This window comes from Eubalaena glacialis, chromosome 13 (assembly GCF_028564815.1).
Source record: "Eubalaena glacialis isolate mEubGla1 chromosome 13, mEubGla1.1.hap2.+ XY, whole genome shotgun sequence".
In the NCBI taxonomy this organism is placed as follows: Eukaryota; Metazoa; Chordata; class Mammalia; order Artiodactyla; family Balaenidae; genus Eubalaena; species Eubalaena glacialis.
Window position 1 is genome coordinate 77,412,858 of NC_083728.1, and position 18,492 is coordinate 77,431,349.

At 44.6% G+C, this 18,492-nt stretch overlaps 1 protein-coding gene across 7 annotated transcripts in view; it reads left to right on the top strand.

The window, feature by feature from the left end:
- Positions 1 to 18,492, top strand: part of KATNIP (katanin interacting protein) — a 193,476-nt gene that overhangs the window by 141,553 nt on the left and 33,431 nt on the right. For all 7 annotated transcript variants that reach the window (XR_009703334.1, XM_061209061.1, XM_061209063.1 and 4 more), the window contains exon 15: positions 8,466 to 9,333. Coding sequence is in view for 6 of the 7 variants with exons in the window: in XM_061209061.1 (XP_061065044.1) it covers positions 8,466 to 9,333 (868 nt within the window). In the remaining variant the exon portion in view is untranslated. The remainder of the gene's footprint in view (positions 1 to 8,465; positions 9,334 to 18,492) is intronic.

Consider the following 18,492-nt stretch of genomic DNA (forward strand, 5'->3'; position numbering starts at 1 on the left):
GACCCCAAAACTGGCTCTCTGGCTCTTCCATCCTGATGCAACTTTCATCCTCTCTGGTCCCTAGGAAACTCCTCTCTTCTGTGCCTTTGCTCCTGCCCTTTCCAGCACCTGGAATGCCTAGCCGGTCTCATTACAAACCCTGCCTTTGGAAACATCAAGGCTCTGCTTCACCCACCAGCCTCCTGCACACCCTTAGCCTGCCCCAGGCCCCTTCTGATGGTCTCAGCCACCCCTTCCGGGCACCAAGTCATGTATTTCCCTAGGGTATCCCTCAGTTTCCTGAGCCTTTGGTGTCCCAAACGGGTGCCCCCGGCCAAATCTATCCTGCAGGCGTATTCCGTTTGGCACTCACGATGTTGTACAGCTTGTGAAACATTTGACAACATTGGAAAGTTGGCTTTTGATGAGCTGGCTATATTCCCTCTGTGGCGTCCACCGGCTGGATCCCAGTGGCCTCTGCAGCCTCTGGACTTGCAGGTGTGCGTTCCCCAGCTCACCAGCGTCCCCGTGCCGCTCACGTCTGTGGTGCTGCAAGCATTTGAGTCTGTGACACCTAATTATTCATACTTTTGTGAACTCCTTAAGGAGAGGAGCCTTGCTGTCATCTTTTGTGTCTCACACAGGCCAGGATCCTGAAAGGCCCCCATGTGGTATGTGTTGGGTTGAATAAAATTGCGAGAATTGCCTGCTGGGGCCTGAGCCCAGATCGAGGGGAATCTTTTTTTTTTTAATTTATTTTTTATTGAAATATAGTTGATTTACAATATCGTGTTAGTTTCTGGTGTACAGCATAGCGATTCAGTTATATATATGTATGCATATATATGTTATGTATGTACACATATACACATATATATATATTCCTTTTCAGATTCTTTTCCCTTATAGGTTATTACAAAATACTGAGTCGAGTTCCCTGTGCTATACAGAAGGTCCTTGTTGGTTGTCTGTTTTATATATAGTAGTGTGTATATGTCAATCCCAACTTGAGGGGAATCTTGACCTAAGTCAGCAGGAGTAATGCTAGGTCCCACTCTGGAGTGGATGGGGTTCTCCTGTGCCTGCTGCCAGCCTCTGCCAGGAACAGGGAACTGCTGCACCAGGACTTAGGGGAGCAGGGAGTCTCCAGCCACGCTAGCCCTGAGCAGCCAGCCTCAGCAGGTACTTCCATCCAGGCAGTAGATTGGGTACAAGACAATGATGGCGGCTTGCGTTTCTTGAGTGTGTATTATGTGCCAGTCAGCATTCAAAGCACTTTATACGTATGAGCTCGTTTATTCCGTACAGCAGTCCTATGAGATTGGTACTATGGTGATCAGCTCCATCCTACAGATGGGGAAGCTGAGGCACAGAAAAGCAGAAGAACTTGCTGGTAGTCACATGACTACCAGGCAATCTGGCGCCCACCACCTGGTCCCGCCTTTCAATAGAGAGTAACTGTGGTCACTGGCAAGCCAGGCCCTGCCTAGAGCAGCCATCACTCTGCCCTGGCCCCATCCTGCCAGATGGCCTAAATTTTCAAGAGAGGCCAAAAATGCACATTGTTATGTGAAAGCTCTCAGTTTTTAGATATTATCAGCTGGTTCTGAAATTTTTAACTGCTCTGTGGGGCAAACCAGCCCAGATTCAGCTGTAGGTCCTCCAGTTAGTGACCCCGTCTGTCAGGTCCCATCCCCGTCCTTTGTCCTCTGAGTCTGTGACGCCGGGAGGTCAGAGTCGTTGGCCCCCAGCCTGGCATGTAATAGGTTAAATGTAGCTTGTTAAATGTCACATGTCCTCACCATCTTCTTCAAGTGGCTACGTCACAAAGAAGGGTTTTCATTGCTCTTCCTCCCAAGGGACATATGAAAGGTCATTGAGATCTCCTCTCAATTAAGCATTCAAGTTCAGGTGGAAAGAGCAAGTTTAGTTCCCAGAGCCAGGCCTCAAGATAGATGGGGATAGTCCTGTTCCCCATCCTTGAAGGTCTCCATCCGGCTGAAGACAGGTGAGCACATGGGGCCACGAGGTAGTAAGCGCAAGGGTCCAGTCGCAAGCCCAGCTGTGAGAGCCTAGAGGAGGACCCTCGACTCAACCCGAGGAGGCGGGAAGGGGCACATCGGGAGGGGCAGATCGGGAGGGCCAGGGGCTTCCCGGAGGGGTCGTCAGCTCCTGAGCCAGGTCCCGAAGCCTACATGGCAGCTCTCTGGGCAGAGAGAGTCCCTGGGGACTCAGGGTTCCACCCAGAGCAGGTGGCCAGGCTAGCACAGCCAAGACGGAGGCCCTCTCCAGGTCTGGCTTGACCCAAAGGGAGGTGGCAGTAGGACCTCAGGGTGCCAGCCAGAGTGGCTCCCTGTGCACCAGCTGTGTGACCTCAGGGAAGGCTGAGGCTCAGTTTCTTCATCTGTCAGATGGGCCCTAATGCCCAAGACCTTGGGGAGTTGTTCCAAAGACAGCATGGGACAATGCATGCAGCCTTTTTTTTTTTAACACATGGAATCCCCAGAGAAGTGACTCCCTACCGTTCCCCACCAGGGATCCCACCCTGGTGATGCTTGGACCAAATCCACCCACAGATACGGCTTGTTTGGTCTGCAGGGTGTTGGAAACTTGGCAGGTTTAAACACCATCAGGTAGGGGGCATGAACCTCTCAGCTCGCCATGACCCCCACCACTCCCTGTGGTTTCCACCCTAACCCTCTTCTCTCTCCTACCTGCCTGATCCTAGGGCATTAGAGGTCACACCCCTGCCCCAGCCTGCTCCCCTCTCTCTGTCCCTACTCAGCCAGGCTTCTTGGAGAGAGCTGAGGTCAGACGGGGCTCTAGACCGTTCGCGGACGGTCAAGGAGCCCATTGTGGAAACCAGACATCTCCTTACGGAAGCCGGGATGCCCATCTGATGACTGTGCGGACTGAAAGGTCTCCTCCCCACCCACCGCCTCTTTCAGTGAGAGCGTGTCTGCCTCACCAGATGTTTCCACGGCGGTAATTTTGCGGAACTAGTCATTGAGAGCTGCCCAGGCTGTCCTTCTCAAATAGCTATTTCCTGATTAATTCACAGCACACACTTGCTCTGCGCCTCCGCTAAACAGAGAACACATCCGTATAAACATGTAAAAGAGGGCTTTGAGAATTGACTTTTCTGACAGGCGGCAAATAGTAGCCTGCCATCCTTCAATTGGACGATTGAAGCTGGGTTCCTGTGGTGTAACACGGGCTTGACGTTGCTCATCCTAAATTGCTACGGAAACCTTCGTAGCAATAACTTAGTGAACTAGGAAGTTAGTTAGAGCTTCGTTGCCTGGCTTTCAGGAGAGCTAAGGCAGGGGGAAATAAGTATAGATGGACACCTCTGGGATCTCAGATCTTGTATCCCAAGAGTGGATCAGAAGCCAAAGCAAGATGGTAAATGGTCTGGGGTTGAAACCAACAGGCTACCATTTTTCTGATCAGATTTGTTCGCTGAAGATTGTTAGAGAGCAGTGTTGCCTGGGGAGAAAAATACCTGTGTTTATTCACTTATAATTCCAAAGGGATTACTGAGCAGCAGCTATGTGCCAGGCACTTGCCGGGCCCTTGGACGAGATTAGTCGGGTCTCTGCTGTCTTGGAGCTTAACTTTGAGTGGGGGAGACAATAAATAAGTTAGAAAGCTGATAAACAAGACCATTTCAGAGACCAGAAGGAAAGGAAACAGGGCCATGGGCTAGAGAGGTGACGGGATGGGCCGGGGGCTGCTCTAGGGAGAGCAGCCACATCTCTCTGAAGACAAGGAGGTGCCAGCCTTGCAGGTTTCCGGAGCAGAACATTCCAGGCAGGTGCCCAGGTCCCAAGGTGGGCAGGAGCTCCCTGGGATCACAGAGCAGCAAGCAGAGCGGTGTGTTGGAAGCAGAAGGGGAGGGGAGAGAGAGGTCGTCACAGGACCAGATCCCGCAGGCCACACTGACCACTGAAGGGAGCTGGAATTTATTCTCCGCGTAGTAGGAAGTCATTGGGTGGTTTTAAGCAGGGGGCTGCCGTGATCTGACTTAAGTTGTTTTGGCTTCGTTTGGTTTGGTTTGGTTTTTTCTGGCAGCGCCGTGCGCCTTGTGGGATCCCAGTTCCCCGACCAGGGATTGAACCCGAGCCCCCTGCTGTGGAAGCACAGAGTCCTAACCGCTGGACCGTCAGGGAATTCCCTGATTTAAGTTGTTTTTTGAGAAAGACTGGCTGCTGGAAACGAAGTATGTGTGCCGGGGGTGGGGTGGGGGTGGGTGGGTGACGGTGCAGAGTGGAAATGCAGAGAGCACTTAGGAGGATACGGTTGTTGTCTCCAGGAGAGATGACTGTGGCCCGGGGTAGGAGGCGGCCGCCATTCAGGGAGAAGAGGTCAGATTCCAGAGGGGTTTTGGAGGTAGAGCCACAGGGCTTCTGATGGATTGGATGTGTGAGTGAGACAGCAAGAAGACTCAAGGACTCCTAGGTTTGGGGCAGCTGGTTGAACAGCACAACCACTTTTGAGATGAAAGAAGACAAGTTTTGGGAAGAGTGGGTTGATCATTCTGTTTGGGGCCTGTTAAGGTTGAGACACCTGTTAGATATCCAAGAAGAGAGGTCACGTGGTCACTGTGGACTGGATGGAGAGGTCAGGATTGGAGATTGAAATAGTCAGGAATCCAGTGTTCATTGGCATTATTCACAATAGCCAAGACATGGAAGCAACCTAAATGTCCACTGACAAACGAATGGATAAAGAAGATGTGGTACATATATACAATGGAATACTACTCAGCCATAAAAAAGGACAAAAATAATTCCATTTGCAGCAACATGGATGGACCTAGAGATTATCATACTAAGTGAAGTAAATCAGACAGAGAAAGACAAATATCGTATATCACTTATATGTGGAATCTAAAAAATGATACAAATGAACTTATTCACAAAATAGAAACAGACTCACAGACATAGAAAACAAACTTATGGTTACCGAGGGGGAAAGGGGGTGGGGAAGTATAAATTAGGAGTTGGGGATTAGCAGATACAAACTACTATATTTAAAATAGATAAACAACAAAGACCTACTGTATAGCACAAAGAACTATATTCAATATCTTGCAGTAAAACATAATGGAAGGGACTTCCCTGGTGACGCAGTGATTAAGAATCCGCCTGCTAATGCAGGGGACACGGGTTCGATCCCTGGTCCTGGAAGATCCCACATGCCACGGAGCAACTAAGCCCATGCGCCACAACTACTGAGCCTGCACTCTAGAGACCGTGAGCCATGACTACTCAACCCACATGCCACAACTACTGAAGCCCGTGCACCTAGAGCCCGTACTCCGCAACAAAGAGAAGCCACCGCAATGAGAGGCCCGCGCACCGCAACAAAGAGTAGCCCCCGCTCGCCACAACTAGAGAAAGCCCATGCACAGCAACAAAGACCCAATGCAGCCAAAAGTATAAATAAATAAATAAAATTTATTTTAAAAAAAAAACCATAATGGAAAAGAATATATATATAGACACATATATAAAACGGAATCACTTTGCTATACATCTGAAACTGAAACAACATAGTAAATCACCTATACTTCAATAATAAAATAAAATTAGTCAGGAGTCACCAATGAGAGAATGATAGTTAGGGCCCTGGGCCTGAGTGGGACCCCCTAGTGAGAGGGTGCAGGAAAATCGGGAGGCCGGGGACCAGCCCAGCCGGTCAAGGCCCAGCTGAAGAGGAGTAACAGCGGGGAGCCTGGGCTGCGGTGAGAGCAGCGGGGCAGGAGGACAACCTACCTGAGAACGGAGAACTTCCCGGTGGGTCTGATCCCCTGCTGGACCCTAAAACTGATTGTCCAAACCAGGGCACCCTTGAGAGTGAAAAGAAGGCTCTATGAGTGATAGACTAGGGCAACAGGAATAAATCAGAATCGTCCAGGCAAACAGGGAAGTTCTGTGACCCAGTTTCTGGCACCCTTGGCAGGGTGGGTTCGTGTAGAGGAGGAGGCAAAGGCCAGCGGGCAGGAGACACAGCTGTGACTGTGACTGTTAGAGTTCGCTGTAAAGGTGGACAAACAGACTGTGGGGCACCCCAGCAATAAGAAGGAATAAAACTACTCATTTACACAACATGGATGAATCTCAGAGCTATTATGCTGAGTGAAAGAAGCCAGGCCCCAAAGAGTTCATAGTGTGTGATGCCTTTTATAGAAAAATTCTAGAAAATGCAAAGTAATCTATAGTGACAGAAGGCTGATGGGTGGTTGGCTCGGGGTGGGGGAAGAAAATAGGGTGGCAGGGATTACGTAGGGGTACGAGGAAACCTTGTGGGTGATAGGTGTGTTCATTACCTTGATCATGGGTGTACGTGTGTTAGAACTTACCAAGCAGCATGCTTTATTGTTTTTCATTGAAGTATAGTTGATGTACAATGTTGTGTTAGTTTCAGGTGTATAGCACAGTGATTCAGTTATATATAGTTATATATATATGTGTGTGTGTATATATATATCCTTTGCAGATTCTTTTCACTTAGAGGTTATCACAAAATATTGAATATAGTTCCCTGTGCTCTAAGTAGATCCTTGTTGATTATCTATTTTATACTTAGGAGTGTGTATCTGCTAATCCCAAACTCCTAATTTATCCCTCCCTTTCCCCTTTGGTAACCATAAATTTATTTTCTATGAATGTGGGTCTATTTCTGTTTTGTAAATAAATTCATTTGTATCTTTTTTTTAGATTCCACATATAAGCAATATCACATGATATTTGTCTTTCTCTGTCTTACTTGACTTAGTATGATCATCTCTAGGTCCATCCATGTTGCTGCAAATGGCATTATTTCATGCTTTTTTTATGGCTGAGTAATATCCATTGTGTGTATATATATATATATATATATATATATATATACCACATCTTCTTTATCCATTAAGTTGTATGCTTTAAACATGTACAGTTTACTGTATGAGGTATGTATTATATTCCTCGAGAAAGCTGTTTATTAAAAATGTTTTTGTGTAAAGAGGTATGGCCAAATAAGGCAGTAGCAGGAGGAGGTGTTATTTGATTTTTTTTTTCTTTTTTTTTTTTGGCTGCATTGGGTCTTCTTTGCTGTGCGCGGGCTTTCTCTAGTTGCAGCGAGTGAGGCTACTCTTCGTTGTGGTGCGAGGGCTTCTCATTGAGTGGCTTCTCTTGTTGCGGAGCACAGGCTCTAGGCGCACAGGCTTCAGTAGTTGTGGCATGCGGGCTCAGTAGTTGTGGTGCACGGGCTTAGTTGCTCCGTGGCATGTGGGATCTTCCCGGACCAGGGCTCGAACCCGTGTCCCCTGCATTGGCAGGCGGATTCTTAACCACTGCGCCACCAGGGAAGCCCCCTAATTTTAAGCATGACCCAAGAAGTGTTGAACACCTGCCTGATACGGGGCACATGTGCTGGGAGAGGAGGAGACAGAAGGCTAGCAGGGACCCTTTTGTGAAGGTTACTGTACGTCATGCTGAGGGGTTTGGAATTCATCTCATGGGCCTGGTGTTCTCCACACAAGTGCAGCGCCCACACCGCATCCTCTGGGCTCCCCTCCACTTGTGGCCACAGCTGCGTTGGGACAGTCCCGGGCGTGCTGACTGGGCACCACTTCCAGCGCTTCCAGGCTCTAAGCCTTTCTGCTTGGGTCCTTTTGCCGAAGCCTCTAGAGGGCTTAGCCTGTGGTCATGGCAGGGAGTCAGTGTCCCCAGGGGCAGCCATCAACAGCAGGGAAGGGAGTCAGTGGATAAACACCCAGCCTCCCGCCTTTGGAGGGACACTTCTGGGATGCATTCTGCCGGTCCCTCACAGTGTCCCAGCTGGATGGAGCCCCAGTTCCCCACAGCAGTGACCAGCCCCAAAACCTTTTTGGGTTTTCACCTGCCCTACCTGACTCTCCCTCTTAGGAGCACCTGCTGATAAGCTCCCTGCACTCAAATCCTTGTCTCAGGCTCTGCTCTCAGGGCCCCCAAAATATGGCACCCATGGAACCTAGGGCATCTGCATTTTATGTGCCTGCCAAGCTTTTCTGACGCAGGAGGCCCAGGAACCATACTTTAAAGAACCCTGCTATAGGCAGTGAAAAAAGCATGAAGAATTTCACAAAGGGATGTGACTGGGCCAGATCTGCTCTTGTAGAAAACTAACGCTGGTGGCAATGTGAAGGTGAGGTCGGAGGAGCAAGAGACAGGAAGCAGGGAGACCAATTAGCAGGCTGTTACATGTGTCCCAGCAGGAGGTAATGATGACGAAGACAGCGATGGAGGCCGCCTCTTTGTGAAAGTCCTTTGATTTATAACATATGTAACCCTTTGCGCTGAAATGAAAAGGAGTCTGATTTAACAGCCCCAGTGCTGTAGTCTCAGAAAGCTCACGTTTCCCGCCTCCCACATGTGTCTTTTTCATCTGCTCCTTTCAAAATTTGATACATCAGTCCGATGCCAGCATCTTCATTTTGTGAAATTTTGTGTTTTCAGGATCTTGACATTGGGGCCAAAAACGTGAAGCTTTATGTCAACAAAAAACTCATCTTTGATGGCAACTTAGACAAAGGAGGTGACGAGGCCCCACAGAGCATCCTGGTGGGCCTGCAAAATGAGAGAATGGAAAACAGCGTTGCTGCCCACTCAGAAGAAAGCAAAGGTGCCCGCAAGAGGAACAGCACCGATGGGGACGAGGAGCTCCGTGTCAGTTACTCGCAGGCAGCTGGAGCAGCAGAGGATGTGAAGGTTTCTTCACAAGGAAATTTATTTGGTGGAAGGATGAATTCTCCTGACTGCATGAAAGACAATTTGTCCAAGTTAGAGGAAGAGTGCAGCTCTTTAGCCGCACCATCCTCGCCGGGTGGCATGCCCAGTGTCCCTCCCCACTCCTCCCCCACGGAATGCCCTCCTCCTCTTGACCAGGAGCTCTCGCTGATCCAACAGCTGGAAAACCTTATGGGCAGAAAAGTCTCTGAGCCTCCAGGGAAAACCCCATCCTGGTTACAACCTTCTCCCGCAGGGAAAGGCAGGAAGCAGGGAGGCCCGAAGTCAAAACCCCTCTGGCTGAGTCCGGAGAAGCCGCTGGACTGGAGAGGCAGGCTTCCATCAGAGGATATCATCCGTGAGGGGCCTGGAGAGACCGAGGCCGGAGATAAAGGCCCCAGGCGTGAGCAAGGGCGGGCAAGCAACTGGAATGTCAAAGCCAGCGAGAGAGCTCAGAGAGCGACCCCCAGAGTCTGCGGTGATGACTTCAACATCTTTAACCAACCCTCCCACAGGGAGCACCCTGCTAGTGGGAGGAGGGGCCTGAGGAAGGACGCCCTCAGCAACAGTCATGGTGATGGCCAGCCAGACAGCAGAGGTAAGCTTGGGAAGCAGTCTGACTCGGGGCCATCTCACCTGAGCCAGGGCCACTGATTGGCATGAAGCCATTTTGCTCCCTGGACCTCAGTTTCCTCATCTGCAAAGCAAGTGGGTTCTTCTCAACTAAGGGTCACAAATTCCCTGTCTCAGGGGCCACAGGGGTGGCAGCAGTGAGTGAAATGGGCAAGGCACACTTTGCATGTTAAACTCATAGATGCATTTGTCATTGCCTCCAAGATACGTTCCTTTGTCCGTTTTTCTTGCAAAACATGGCTTTTCCAATCTAGACTGTTATCCCACCTCTGATAGAGACGTTGGTTTCTAAGAACTTCACTTTTTCTTAACCATACCATTAGAAAAATAATACAAGTGTGATGAAAAATAGCAATCAATTCTTGCCTGGGGGTTGGAAGGACTATAGGGAATGGTGAGGACTATGGCATTCAGGAATACAAGACCAGTATGCCAGATCTCCCTTTTCCTTTTATCAAGAGAAATCAAAATTGTAGAATATTCTTGTTTTTCAACATTGGCAACTGATGGAGATTATTTTTAAACCACTGTGTGGGTCAAAAAATATATATATACATCTGCTAGCAGGATTCACCTGCTTTGTGAACTTTGCAGTAGATTATCTCTAAAAGATCTGAAAGGAGGTGCCAACGGCTGGGTTTCTGAATATTTGCCCTCAGATTTGGCTACTGGGATGGAGTGTAGCATAGCAACAAGGAGTCAAATCATATGAATTCAAGCTCTGCTACTTATAGGTCTGGGACCTCTAGACTGGGTCCTATAGAGCTGGGCATTTCCACTTTCTGAGCCTCAGCATCTTCATCTGTGAAATGGGAATGAACCCCCACGCCCCACAGTGTTGTGAAAAATGAATGAGGTGATAGCTTCAAAATATTGACCAGAGCCTGGCATGTGGAAAGTGCTCCAGAAGTGGTGGCCATTATTTCAACACTAGCTTCTACATCCTTTATTGTCCGCAGAGCTCCTGGACCTACCAAGTCGGGGCTCATCTCTAGATCCTCTGAGTTTATCCCCACCCCCTACCACACAGGAGCAGAAGCCCTGGAGTCAAACTGACTGGGCATGTATCCTGGTTCCCCACTGCCAACCCACACTGTGGGCAAGTTCTGAAATCCCCCTGAGCCTCAGTTTCCTCATTTATAAGGACACCAATAATATCCAACTCACGAGGGGCTGGGAGGATCAAATGAGATCCTACATGTGCAGCATTTGGCACTGTGCCTGGGACATAAGAGCACCCAACAGATGTTAGCTGCTGCTATTTATTATTATTATTGTTGTTGTTATCATCATCATCATCACCATCATCATCATCGTCATCCCCATTCTGTGACTCTGCCTCTTGGTGTATCTGTATGTGAAACTAATGTATATATTTTTAGTGAATTACATTAGCATCTGCACTATTATTGTCTACTGGACAGACCCCAAAGGCCTGCATTTAGCCAGAGTCTACACATAGAAATGTGAAGAGTTTGTGGCCTCTTTCAGACCCTTGATGTTACTTCGGGCAGAGCAAGTCCCTCAGACTCTTGAGTGCCTTTCCATGGTGAGCGGCTGGCTCCCTTCTCCCAGGCAGAGCTTCCCCTTCTGGCCCCCCAGCCTTACAGATTCTGCGGCCCACCCCCACCAAGACTTAACCCTGAGACTGCGTATCAGGGAGGAGAGCAGAGTGGGAGAACAGAACCGAGAAGCTCTTTGGGGGCAGGGACTGCGTCTTATTTGTGTGGGGGTCCCCAGGACCCAGGTGCCGGACTCACGGTGGGTCTTCTGCAGTGTGGGAGGAATCACGGAAAGAAGGAACTGCAATGGCTAGATGCATGGCATGTTTGCAGTAAGCCAGGCTGTCATTTGGGCACGTTACTCAAACGGCTTCACTTAATCCTCATACCAGTCCCATTTTACAGATAAAGAAAATGTGAGGTAAGAAAGCAGGGTGAGATGGGAGGTTCAGGATGGTGGCAGAGGAAGATCCTGAACTCAGCTCCTCGCATGGACACAACAAAACTACAGCTACGTGTAGACTAATTCCCTCTGAAAAGGACCTGAAAACTGGATGAACAGAGTCTCCACAAGAAAGGGTAAAAGGGCAGCATCAAGGCAGATAAGAGAGGCAGAGAGATGATCTCATCAAGGAAAAAAACCACACCCCAGGTGTGACAGTCCACAGATGGGAGGGATTACACAGGTGCAGTTACTTTCCCTGGGGATTGAGGGATTTGAGCTTCACATCAGGCACCCCAGTCCTTAGATCCTGCACAAGAGAGATGAGACCCCAAAACATCTGGCTTTGAAAACCAATGGGGAATACACTCAAAACTATAGAACTGCAGAGAATGGAAAGCTAGCTTTTAAAGGGCACATTCACACTCACACTCACTCCACCTGAAAACCAGCACAAAAACACCAGACTGAAAAGTGCATGGACCATGGGTGAATGGGACCCACCTACTAATCTTGAAGCATCTGCTGGAGAGGCAGGAACGAGTTGGGATGCTCTCTGGGGACTGAGAAACTAGAGGGAGCCATTTTTCCAGTCTCAGGCTACCTTGCTGATTCCAATGCTGGTGGGTGCCATTTTGGAATTCTCCCTCTAGTCTGTTAGCACCAGTCGGCACACCCCACTTAGAGCCCCACCCACCCCTGCACCTCAGCCAGGCCTCACAGCTGACTATGTGATAACCCTGCCCACTAGAACCCATCAGCCATTGTGGCCAGCATTGCAGTCTTTCCAGGGGCCAGCCCTGCCCACCAATGCATGGCAGCAGCATCCATGACCCTGCCACAACAAGAGGGTGCACGCAACCCATAAGGGGACACTGCTTGAGGACCTGGCTCTGGTGGCCAGGCATGATTGCATTTCTGAGCCCCACAGGACGTCTCCTACATAAGGCCACTCCTTCAAGACCAAGAGAGGTAGCCGATTTACTCAATATATAGAAACAAACACAGAAAATTAGGCAAAATGAGGAAACAGAGGAATATATTCCTATCGAAAGAACAAGACAGAACCACAGAAAAAGAACTAAACAAAACAAAGATAATCAATCTACCTGAAAAAAAGCTCAAAATAATGGTCAAATGATGCTCATAGAACTTGGGAGAAGAATGGACAAACATGGCGAGAACAACAAAGAAATAGAAAATATAAGAAAGTATCACACAAATTATAACTGAACTGAGAAATACACCAGAGGGGTTCAACAGCAGATTGGATGAGGTAGAAAAACAAATCAGCAAGCTGGAAGACAAAGCAATGGAACTCACCCAGACAGAGCAGCATAATGAAAAAAGAATTAAAAAAAAATAAAGATATTTTAAGGGACCTTTGGGACATCAAGCAGAATAACATTCATATTATAGGCTCCCAGAAGGAGAAGAGAGGAAGGGCAAGAAAAATTATTTGAAGGAATAGTGGCTGAAAATTTCCCTGGGGAAGGAAACAGACATCCAGGAAGCCCAGAGAGTTCTGAATAAGATGAACCCAAAGAGACACCCACCAAGACACATTATAATTAAGATGGTAAAAGTTAAGGATAAAAAGAGAATCCTAAAAGCAGCAAGAGAAAAACAACTTGTGACATACAAGGAAATCCCTTTAAGGCTGTCAGCAGATTTTTTTCAGCATAAACTTTACAGGCCAGAAGGGAATGGCATGACATATTCCAAGTGCTGAAAGAAAAAAACTTCCAGTGAGAATTCTCTGCCCAGCGAGTTTATCATTCAGAATTGAAGGAGAGATTAAGAGTTTCCCAGGTAAGCAAAAGCTGAAGGAGTTTACCACCACTAAACTGGCCCTACAAGAAATGTTAAAGTGACTCCTTTAAACTGAAAATAAATGACACTAATTAATAATATGAAAACATACAAATGTAAAAGTCTTACTGGCAAAGGTAAATATATAATAAAAGTAGTGGATTAATCAGTTATAAAGCACGACTTCCCTGGTGGTGCAGTGGTTAAGAATCTGCCTGCCAATGCAGGGGACACGGGTTCAAGCCCTGATCCAGGAAGATCCCACATGCCGTGGAGCAACTAAGTCTGTGCACAACTACTGAGCCTGTGCTCTAGAGCCCGGATGCCACAACTACTGAGCCTGTGCTCTAGAGCCCATGAGCCACAACTACTGAGCCCATGTGCCACAACTACTGAAGCCTACGCGCTCTAGGGCCCGTGCTCCACAACAAAGAGAAGTCACCACAATGGGAAGCCCATGCACCGCAACAAAGAGTAGCCCCCGCTCGCCACAACTAGAGAAAGCCTGCGCGCAGCAACAAAGACCCAACACAGCCATAAATAAATAAATAAATAAATAAATAAATTTATTTATTTTTTAAAAATCAATTATAAAGCAAGCTTGAAGGTTAAAAGGCAAAAATGTTAAAAATTAACTAAAATTACAATAGTTTGTTAAGGGATACATAAAATAAAAAGATGTAGTACTTGTCATCAAAGTATAAAATGTGTGGAGGGGGAGTAGAAAGACAAAGCTTTGGAATGTGTTCAAATTTAAGTTGCTACCAACTTAAAACAGACTGCAGCTTACCTAGGATGGCATATGTGATCCTCATGGTAACCACAAGGAAAAAACTCACAGTAAATACACAAAAGAAAATGAGAAAGGAATCTAAATATAGCACTAAAGAAAGCCACCAAAACATAAGGGAAATGAGAAAAGAAAAAGAAAGGAACAGAGAAGAACTACAAAAACAGCCAGAAAACAATTCACAAAATGGCAGTAATTACATACTTACCAATAATTACTTTAAATGGGCTAAATTCGCCAATCAAAAGACAGAGAGTGGCTTAATGGATTAAAAGAAAAAAACACTCATCTATACGCTGCCTACAAGAAGCTCATTTCAGAAGTAAGGACACACACTGAAGGGATAGAAAAAGATATTCCATGCAAGTGAAATGAAAAGAAAGCTGGAGTAGCTATTCTTATATCAGACAAAATAGACTTTAAAACAAGACTATAATAAAAGACAAAGAAGGGCATTACATAATGATAAAGGAGTCGATGCAACAAGAAGTTATAACATTTATAAATGTATATGCACCCAACATAGGAGCATCGAAATATATAAAGCAAATATTGATGGACTTAGAGAAATTGAAAGCAATACAGTAATAGTAGGGGACTTTAACACCCTACTTACCTCAATGGATAAATCATCCAGACAGAAAATTGATAAGGAAACATCAGACTTAAGCAACACATTATAGCAGATGGGATTAACAGATATATACCAAATATTCCATTCAAAAGCAGCAGAACATACATTCTTCTCAAGTGCACATGGAACATTCTCCAGGATAGATGACATGTTAGGTCACAAAACAAGTCTCAATAAATTCAAGAAGATTTAAATCATATCAAGAATCTTCTCCAACTACAATAGTATGAAACTAGAAATCAATCACAAGAAAAAAATGGGAAAAACCACAAAAACATGAAGATTAAACAACATGCTACAAAACAACTGGGGGGGGGCAGCATTGAAGAAATCAAGGAGAAACAAAAAATACCTGGAGACAAATGAAAACAGAAATACAACATACCAAAATCTGTGGGATACAACAAAAGTGGTTCTGAGAGGGAAGTTCATAGCAATACAGACCTACCTCAAGAAATTAGAAAAATTCCCAATAAACAATCTAACTTAACACCTAAAGGAACTAGAAAAAGAAGAACAAATGAAGCCCAGAATTAGTAGATGAAGGAAATAATAAAGATCAGAGCAGAAATAAATGAAGTAGAGACTAAAATAAAATAGAAAAAAATCAGTGAAACTAAGAGCTGATTCTTTGAAAAGATAAATGTAGTTGACAAACCTTTAGCTAGACTAACCAAGAGAAAAAGAGAGAGGGCTCAAATAAATAAAATCAGAAATGAAAGAGAAGTTACAACTAATACCACACAAATACAAAGGATCGTAAGAGACTACTATGAGCAATTATATGCCAATAAATTGGGCACCCTAGAAGAAATGGATAAATTCCTAGAAACAAACAATCTTCTAAGACTGAATCATGAAGAAATAGAAAATTTAAATAGACCAATTACTAGTAAGCAGATTGAAAAAGTAATCAAAAATCTTCCAACAAACAAAAGTCCAGGACCAGACGGCTTCACTGGTGAATTCTACAAAACGCTCAAAGAAGATTTAATACCTAGTCTTTTCAAACGCTTCCAAAAAATTGAAGAGGAGGGAAACCTTCCAAGCACATTTTATGAAGCCAGCATTACCCTGATACCAAAACTGGACAAGGACATCACAAAAAAAAAAAAAAAAAAAAATTACAGGCCAATATCACTGATGAACATACATGCAGAAATTCTCAACAAAATATGAGCAAACCTAATCCAACAATACATTAAAAGTCTCATACACCATGAATAAGTGGGATTTATTCCAGGGATGCAAAGATGGTTCAATATCCACAAATCAATCAACATGATACAACAAAATTGAAGAATACAAATCATATGATTATCTCAATAGATTTTAAAAATGCTTTTGACAAAATTCGACATTTACTTATGATAAAAATTCTCAACATTGTTGGTATAGAGGGAACATACCTCAACATAATAAAGACCATATGTGACACTCACAGCTAACATCATACTCAATGGTGAAAAGCTGAAAGGGTTTCCTCTAAGAGATCAGGAACAAGACAAGGATGCACACTCTCACCAATTTCATTCAACATTGGAAGTCCTAGCCACAGCAATTAGACAAGAAAAAGAAATAAAAATCATCCAAATCAGAACGGAAGAAATAAAACTCACTATTTGCAGATGACATGATACTATATATAGAAAACCGTAAAGACTCCATCAAAAAACTGTTATAACTAATAAATGAATTCAGTAAAACTGCAGGATACAAAATCAATATACAGAAATATGTGGCATTTCTATACACTAATAATGAACTATCAGAAAGAGAAGTAAAGAAAACAATCCCATTTACAATTGCATCAAAAAGAAACAATACCTAGGAATAAATTTAACCAAGGAGGTTAAAGACTTGTACACTGAAAGCTATAAGACACTGATGAAAGAAATTAAAGAAGACACACACACACAAAATGAAAGATATTCCTTGCTCATGGATTGGAAGAATTAATATGGTTAAAATGTCCATACTATACTACTAAAGCAATCTATAGATATAATGCAATCCTTATCAAAATTCCAGTGGTGTATTTCACAGAACTAGAACAAATAATTCTAAAATGTATATAGAACCACAAAAGATCCCAAATAGCCAAAAGCATCTTGAGAAAGAAGAACAAAGCTGGAGGTATCATGCTCCCTGATTTTAAATTATACTACAAAGCTATAGTGATCAAAACAGTATGATACTGGCACAAAAAGAGACACACAGATCAATGGAATAGAATTGAGAGCCCAGAAATAAACCCATGCACATATGGACTATTAATCAGTGACAAAGGAGCAAAGACGTAGAATGGAGAAAGGACAGTCTCTTCAATAAATTGTGTTGGGAAAACTGGACAGCCACATGCAAAAGGATGGAACTAGACCACTACCTTACACCATACACAAAAATTAACTCAAAATGGATTAAAGACTTGAATATAAGACCTGAAACCATAAAATTCCTAGAAGAAAACATAGGCAGTAACCTTATTGACATCAGCCTTAGAAATGTTTTTGTGGCTCTGACTCCAAAGGCAAGAGAAACAAAAGCATAAATAAATAAATGGGACTACATCAAACAGAAAAGGTTATGTACAGTAAAGGAAACCATCCTCAAAATGAAAAGGCAACCTACCGAATGGGAGAAGATATTCGCAAATCATATATCTTTTAAGGGGTTAATATCCAAAATATATAAAGAACTCATACAACTCAACAACAAAAAACAAACAAACAGATTTAAAAGTGGGAAGAGGGTCTGAATAGACATTTTTCCAAAGAAGACATACAGATGGCCGACAAGCACAAGAAAAGATGTTCAATATCACTAATTATCAGGGAGATGCAAATCAAAACCACAAGGCAATGTCCCATCACACCTGTTAGAATGGCTACTATTAACAAGACAAGAAATAATAAATGTTGGAGAGGATGTGGAGAAAAGGGAATGCTTGTACACTGTTGGCGAGATTGTAAATTGGTGCAGCCACTATGGAAAACAGTATGGAGATATCTCAAAATATTAAGAATAGAACTGCTATATGACGCAGCTATACCACTTCCGGGTATTTATCTGAAGAACATGAAAATACTAATTTGAAAAGATATATGCACCCCCATGTTCATTGCAGCATTATTTACAAGAGACAAGATATGGAAAAAACCTAAGTGTCCACTGATGAATGAATAAAAAAGATGTGGTATATATATACATATATATATAGTATATATGTACATGGAATAATATACGTACAATGTCATACTTCTCAGCCATAAAAAAGAATGAAATCCTGCCATTTGCAACAACATGGGTGGACCTTGAGGGTATTATGCTAAGTAAAATAAGTCAGACAGAGAAAGACAAATACCGATGACTTCACTAATATGTGGAATCTAATAAACAAAACAAACAAAATAAAACAAAGACACATTTATAGATATGGAGAGCAGATTAGTGGCTACCAGAGGAGAAGGCAGTTGTGGTGTGGGTGAAATGGATGAAAGAGGTCAACTGTATGGTGATGGATAGGAGCTAGATTTATGGTGGTGATCACTTTGTAGTGTATACAGATGTTGAACCACAATGCAGTACACCTGAAAGCTATATGATTAAAAAAGAGAAAAGAAAAGAAAATGTGAGGTTTAAGTAATTTCCTCAGGTCACACAGCCAATAAGGGTTAGAGCAGGATTTGAACCCAGGCAGTCCTGCTCCAGCATCCATGCTTCGAACTACTACCCTACAGTGCCCTGTTTCCCCAGCTGTCATCAGCCACCTGCCCCAGAAGAGCTAGGCAATTCCAAACCTTCCTGGTAAACAGACCCAAAGAACCTCTGGGAGTTATGAGGTGATGGGCATTTTTCTAACTTGTTCATGTTCAGAAGACTTTGTCTCACTTTAATTTCCTTCCAGGCATTTCACTGCTTGGCTCAACACACATTAAGAACTG